Source organism: Taurulus bubalis (assembly GCF_910589615.1).
Source record: "Taurulus bubalis genome assembly, chromosome: 10".
Taxonomy (NCBI): Eukaryota; Metazoa; Chordata; class Actinopteri; order Perciformes; family Cottidae; genus Taurulus; species Taurulus bubalis.
The window spans coordinates 7,796,722-7,804,136 of record NC_136598.1 but is presented as its reverse complement, the minus strand read 5'-3'; the positions used below and the strand labels follow the sequence as shown (position 1 = coordinate 7,804,136).

The following is a 7,415-nucleotide window of genomic DNA, read 5'->3' as shown; positions in this document are numbered from 1 at the left end:
AACATTCATAGCATTGTTTCTGTTAAAACACAAAAATAGTTAAAACTCACAGAAAGAATCCCAGCAAAGAAAAAAAAAGAAAGAAAGATTGGAGGCCAGGGTTTCATCTGTTTGGAGATGGGAGTTTAAAATTGGTGTGTAAAGTAAAAGCAAAACTAGGGAATAAATGCAATCTTTTCACACATGTACTTTCCTCACAAACTATTCCACACACCAGACTAGTGACTAGACAAGTGAAACGGTCGTAAGGCGAAACAGTGGCAGAAAGATGAGGAGGGGGAGTGACATTGAGACGGTGTGGTGATGGACCTTGTGTTTAATGGACTGTGGACCATCTTCACTCCACCTCAAGGGGATTGAGGGCCTGACCTGTAGCTCTTAAAGCTGCCCAGCAGACTCTGCACCCCCTTCTTGACCCGCCGAGCCACAGAGTCAGCAGGAGGAGTGGGCAGGCAGTAGGCCAGGCTGGGCGGACGTGCATCCAGACATTTCTGGTAACGAAGCTATGAAAAGAAAACACAAACAGAGTAAATGGTGCATTACATACAGTACTAAACTCAAACACTGTGTTGTGCATTCAAACAACGGTGATTCCCATTACTGCGAAACTAGCTTTCCACTTTGGGACACAATGAAGTGAAGTCTTTGCTTGTTCAGAAATAACTCTGAAGTAATTTACGTCTCCACCTCATCTCTCCACCTGCACTCTTTTGTTTAGGACTCACCATGCAGGCAGCCTGCACGGCCTCGCTCAGACTCGCTGCGTTGGGTTCACACCAAAACATGTGACAGGTGTAATCTTGGGGCCCCTCAGCCATGATGAAAGCGAAAGAGTGGACGTTCTTTCCCACACCCATGAAAGACAGGAAACGCACCCTGCACTCGGACAGCACCTCCTCACTCTGCGGTCAGAAATGGACAACGTTAACAATTAACAACGTTTACTCTCAAACTGCCGGAACAACTGTCGGAAGTATACACAGAAAAACAAACAGGAAAAGGTCAATCACAGTTGATCCACTCTGATTGGTGAGATTTAAAAGTTATGTCAAAGCTGAACGACAGCAGGTAAAGTCCACAGTAACGCATCAATATTATACACTGAAACATATTGCTTACATCTCTATAAAAGCCCAGCAATCCGCCCTGGGTTCATGTTCAGTTAGTAGTCCGTTACCTGTTTTGAAAGTATTGTGAGGGTCGCTGGTGCGATATTCACTGAAACCGGAGTCCAGTCACTTTTATCTTTGCCCTTAATTGCTGCCTCAAGCGTGTCGTTGATTATATCCATACCTGAGAAATACACAAGGCACATCGTCACAAATCATAGTTGTGATCAGGATACAAAAAGTTTAAATATATATTTTATGAGTTCGAGACACAGCCAGCGTAAAAGATGACATAACCCACTAATAAATAAATAAATAAATAAAGGTGCTTTCTTACCAACTGGCTTAGCCACAGCCTCACAACCAAGGTAATAAACGTAGAACTGGTAAAAGAGTTCATTTTTCGGCGCAGGAAACTCTGTTAAAAAAGGAGGAAGAATTAAGTGATCTGTATCCACACTTTGAATTATACGGGCATTCAATAGGCCCTAAAGGTACTTCGCTTTACCTTCAACAGGGATGACCACAGGGTGACCCGGATCAGAGCTGAGCCTGCTCACCCCAGGCTTGGTCGCCTTTCTCTCCATCATTATCTTAAAGTCAAATTAAGGGGTAAAACATTTTACATTTGTGAACGTCAAGTCAGGAACACATGGTTCAATATGAAGCAAGATACTGCATTGAATTCATAATGAAACAAAATTCAATCCAATTGTGGCTGACCTTTGAGCACATCTCATGCAGGCTGGTGGCTATGTTCTTGGCAGGCGAATCACAGCGGAAAACATGACACTTCAGAACTTGAGTCAGGTTGTCTCGAGCCACATAAGCAAAATCCCTGCAGATGTAATAAAATGGAAAAGGTCACATTTACATATTGAATCGTTATTACAACATCATGTGTGAGCCAGTTTGAACAAAGATCATGCAACAGCACAAAATGATAGATATATATATAGTAATCATTAATGTGTACCTTTCCCTGTTCATGGTGGGAAATGCGGCATGAAAGAGAAACACCATTGTTAGAGTGCAGTGAGACAAGAAGCAGGCAGAAAGTCTGGGTTGACTTTGTGTGCAATGTTTTTAACAATCCAGCAGAGGGCAGCAGTGTGCAATACAATAAATATTATACACAAGTACAATGTGATTGTCATGACAGATTTCTTTAAGAATGCCAAGCCTCTGAGCCACGATGAATCATGAATACAGGAGGAGGTACATTATCTTAAAATAAAACCGGATACTGACAGAACACTCAAAAGTTAGATGTGCTATTTGTTCCTAAGCACACTGGACATACTTTCACTGAGCACAAACTGGAAATGTAAAGAGAATATGAATAAAAAAATGTTTTCTCCTCCATGTTAAATGAAAAATATATGATTATTTAAAAAAGTATGATCATATATGAAATAGAACTGGCCTATGATCAAAAGAAACCGTTTTGGAGCATGGGTTATTTATTTTGATCCTGTTTGGTGGCTACTGACCTGCCGTTGTCTCTGCCAACACCCCAAACACGGATGCTGCCAATGGGCTGAGCATGCAGCAGAGTCTGACCCAGTGGGTCGATCAAGTTCATAGTGTCGTTCTCCAGGACCATCAGCATATCCTTGCCCTGTCCCCACACACACACACACACACACACACACACACACAGGTCTTAAAAAACATTCCAACTAACTGGACTGCTATTAAGTTAACATATCTATGCATGCATTAGTATACATTTCAACTTTTAAGATTTGAAGTATTTTGCTTCAATTAAAATATTAATTATTTCATGAAAACACATTTTCCCAATGGATGAAGTAACATCCTCAATTATTTTGTTTAGCAATAACAACCAAATACAAGTTTTTTTGTGTATAGATGTACAAATATAAACATTGTTGGTGAACTTGTACCTCTCCCCAGATACCGGCAGTGTCATGAAGGTTGTGTTTGTGATAAGAAAGCTGCCTGATGCAGTTGTTGACAGCAACACTGCTCTTGCCGGGCACCATGTCCTCCTCAGACATCTCTACCCAGCCGAGGGAACGCACTGCAAAACACTGACCACACAAATATGCAGCACATTAGCACAAAACAAGACAGCTCAGGGAAGGAGAGGAACAATTAAGGTAGGACAGGGTAGAAATTGGTGGTGTGAGGGATTCTCTATGAGACTGAATTACCTTAGTTTCTAAATCTGTGCAGAGTGGAGCGAGCTTCTCCTCTTCCTCAGACTGGGCACAATTGTAACTACAATGAGAGAGAAAGATAAGGATAAGTAACAGAAAGAGAGTAAGAACCGATGATAATATTCTAACTATCAAAAAGCTTTCACAGCACATACTTCAGGTTTATGGATGCATAGCGTAGAGTTGCCCCTTCAAACTCCTTCAGACTTTGATCAGATGCAACCTCAGCCTCCTCCTGAAGACACGGACGAGGAATTATAACAATGGAATTTTAATACCTTTTATGTATTTTGAGGACACTAAACTACATTCTTGCCATAACTTACACTCCACAGTTCTCCTTCACCGACTCCTTCATCTGTGCTGGAAAGATGAGCCCAGGATTCCTGGCAAATTTAACAAGAAATATTAGTGTCTACAGACTCACATGGTATTTGCCTCTATCCAAGTGAATGTGCGTTCGACCTCACCTCAGTATCCTCACAGGGTGTAGTCTCCAGGGACATAGTCGAGGACATCGTGGAGTCGCCAACTTTACCCAGAGGGGAAGGAGGCTCCCACTGGGTGGTGCCTGTGGGGATGTGCCAGTAGTATGTGCCTGATGTATCTCGAACCCTCATCCATCCTGAAGGCAGGTCCGTGTCCGTCTCAAAGGCACTGGAATCCCAAAAGGACTCTGAAGGACCGGCAGGGAGCGGAAGAGAAACACAGGAAGCGGACATTGTTTAATGTCTGGTTGAAAATAATAATAATTAGTGAGAAGAAATTCCAGATTTAACTGTAGTTTGTTTGAATATTGTTGGATTGAAACAGAGAACCATTGGCTCCTTATGAAAAAAATACTATTTCAAGTCTAAAACCATTTTAAATGTACTCAATCTGAAATAAAAGGGTGCTCTTCAGGCACACAACCCTTTCATAACAAATGCCTGCTTTTATCAGCAACACTTCACTTTTAGTCTCCCCTTTCAGCATTTATAAGCAATATACAAACATTTAATAACTGGTGTCTACTAGCCCACTTTAATGTAGTTGTAAGCAATTTGACAGAAAGTATAACTCCTTGTAATTCACCGTTTGTTCATACACAAGCCTCCACTTATGAGTGCTTCACAAAAAACTACAATTACATCATAGTGTGTTATAAACCATTTAAATACATACAAACATGCTGCTTGTAAATGTTAAAAAGGGTAATCAAAAACCAAGTGTTGCACTTTTATCCAATCTGTAAATGCTCAGTGTATAATTATGTTTAATGATACCATCTACTGAAGTTTCACCATTTCTCCTCCATATGTTTTTTTTCGTGCATCTCGCCGTCTGTGAGACCCAACTACTCTTTGACAGCATGTCAACTGTGGTATTATGGCATACATTTGTGGCCTAAACATCATCTCCATGCACTTCTATATACCTCTGTTGCCATTTGGAGAGCTGTCAGCTGGGTTGTCCTGAGACAGAACAGGCCAGCTGGATTCCTCCTCATTTGGTGTCCCGTTCATGTTGGAGAACAGGAGGCAGGCATTTCTCCCAACGACACCGCCATCTCTCTGAGACTCCACATCAATCGGTTCGTCTGTCGCCGTCTCTCCTCCGATATCACCTGATGTCTCTTCATCTTCCTCTGATGTCTTGTCCTTCTCTTTAGCAGCATCTTCTCTCTCTTTCTCTTCTGTAGACTCCAGAGTATCGATGAGCAGCGGCTGGTTAAGGATGTTCTTGGACTCCTCCTGACTGAGACCAGGGATCATTGCTATCTTGGGAGACTTGGTCTGCTCCTCGTTCTCCTGCTGTTCTTCCTGAGTGGTGTTCTGCTGAGGGAAGTCATCCTTGTTTCCATTCTGACTGATGTTGCAGTTGTGGTCCTGGTCCTGGTGGTTCTCAGCTACTTTCCGCAGCTGGTTCTGGCCTTCTTTGACCCACTTGGCATTGTTGCCAGTGGACTCCTGCTCGCACCAGATGCTGCTGTCATTCAGCTTGTTCTTCAGCTCTTCGTCTTGTTTTTGTTTGTTCACAACATATGGCATATCTTCATCATCATGTCCACCCATGTTAACTGTCCATGTAACAGCGCTGATGGAGCAAGAGGGTAAGATGTGTTAGCAATACCGTCAGCAGGCTAGCGGTAAAAATTGGTGAGGTTAAGACAGATATTTTCATCAAAGTTCAGACATGTACAGTGGCTGCTGGATGCAGATACATTCCGGAGTTTAAACCAATGTCTATCTATCGCTAAAATATCTTGTAGCATTGTCTGTAAGCTAAAGCAACTAGCTTGTCACATTAAAATTAAGATACAGAAGTATGTTTCTTGTTCGTATCTTCCGGGTTGGCCTTCACCACATTTACTTTCACTGGTGGATCGTTCCGACGAATATGAAACGTACTTCAGCAGATGCGCCTTCCATTTGCCAACACGACCTTTTTCTATTTCGTGTTGAGCTCAATATTGAGCCAGTCAAGAGCCCAGTGCATCCTTTTAGGGTTGTGAACTAAAATACGGTTCTACAAACGTACCAAAACCCACCAACATTAATAGGAAGTCATGGCCGCAGCTGGAAATAACGGGATCCACCCGCCACCATCACCGTAGTCATCTTGGCTAGGCTACTGTTAGCTCCTCGGCTAGCTAACGTTCACAAACAGCAACATCCTAGCGACGCGCTTTGTCGAGCTTATATTAAGAATGCCCACTTACCAGCTCCGCTAAAGCTCCTGTTGTCGAAATGTGCTGGACTGTGGGAGCTTACTACATATTTCCATAAATCGTGAGGACTGACATCGTTTGTAGATGGTGTTTTCTGGCGATGGAGGGCGAACCTGCGTCACCGGTCGACGTCACGGCCAGAGCTCGCTGCTGCCACTCAGGCACAGAGCAGGAGGATAACCTGATGAATTAAAGTGGACTGTTCCCAACCTTATTTGGGCATATTGATCCGGTGCTGCATGTATCATCATCTGTAAAGCATAATTAATATCTTCCGGGCCAGCAGCAATATCTGAAATACACAATACTGTTGAAAAGCTGTGAAAACATCTCTTTAGTTCGTGTTTATGCTTTTCTAAGGGGACACTTAGCTCTGTTTCAGCCATAGCTCTTGGAGACGACGCCAATGGATAATTTGACCTCTGACCCTCTGGAAAACAGCTGCTGGGCACCTGGACCAGAATCCCTTTTTACTATTCATTTAGATGTAAAACTGCAGGCTTGAGGAATGTATAAAAGGACCTTTTCATAATGACTTACATTAACATTTGCTTACTTGAGATCAGAATCATAATCAGAAACCGTATTTTGCCAGGAATGTTTGCACAAACGAGGAATTTAGTTAGGCGGAAGGTGCATACATTAGACATTAGACATTAGATGAGACAAACAACAATCAACGACAGCAACAGTGCAATAATGTCTAAATCAGATAAAGATAAAGTGCTCAGACAACAGATAACATTAATATAAGTGTATGTTAAAGTGACGTGTGTGTTTAAGTTTAAAGTTAAAGTTAAGTGTATGTGGCATGAGTGTTTAAATATGAATTGTGCAGTGGAGTGACCGGTAAGAGGAGAGAAAGGAATAAAAATAAAAATAAATGGTCAGAGAATAGTCCTGTGATGGTAGAGTCAGTCAGTGGGGAACCCGGGCTCTGTTGATGAGCCCGACTGCCGACGGGAAGAAACCGTTAGTGTGGCGTGAGGTCTTAGTCCTGATGGACCTCAACCTCCTGCCAGAGGGGAGGGACACAAACAGGTTGTATCCAGGGTGAGAGGGGTCAGCTGCGATCTTTCTTGCCCGCTTCAGTGTCCTGGAAGTGGACAGGACCTGGAGGGATGGCAAATTGCAGCCAATTACCCTCTCCGCAGAGCGGATGATGCGCTGCAGCCTGGCCTTGTCCTTGGCAGTGGCTGCAGCGTGCCAGGCGGTGATGGAGGAGCAGAGGATGGACTCAACGATGGCAGCGTAGAACTGCACCATCATTTTCTTTGGCAGGTTGAATTTCCTCAGCTGCCTCAGGAAGAACATCCTCTGCTGGGCCTTCTTTGTGATGGAGCTGATGTTCAGCTCCCACTTGAGGTCCTGGGAAATGATGGAGCCCAGGAAGCGGAAGGACTCCACAGC

At 43.2% G+C, this 7,415-nt stretch overlaps 1 protein-coding gene across 1 annotated transcript; it reads right to left on the bottom strand.

The window, feature by feature from the left end:
• Positions 1–347: 347 nt before the first annotated feature.
• apbb1 (amyloid beta (A4) precursor protein-binding, family B, member 1 (Fe65)) lies at positions 348–6,100 on the bottom strand (the record flags this gene model as incomplete). The annotated part of the gene is made up of 14 exons (XM_079225151.1): positions 5,997–6,100; positions 4,713–5,371; positions 3,766–3,971; positions 3,622–3,681; positions 3,451–3,530; positions 3,290–3,356; positions 3,020–3,166; positions 2,603–2,730; positions 1,833–1,947; positions 1,618–1,702; positions 1,447–1,527; positions 1,178–1,293; positions 726–902; positions 348–503 (listed from the first exon to the last, which is right to left on the bottom strand). Exons 2-14 carry the CDS (start codon positions 5,347–5,349, stop codon positions 348–350), a joined length of 2,055 nt encoding a protein of 684 aa, XP_079081277.1. The 5' UTR covers positions 5,350–5,371; positions 5,997–6,100.
• Positions 6,101–7,415: the final 1,315 nt, after the last annotated feature.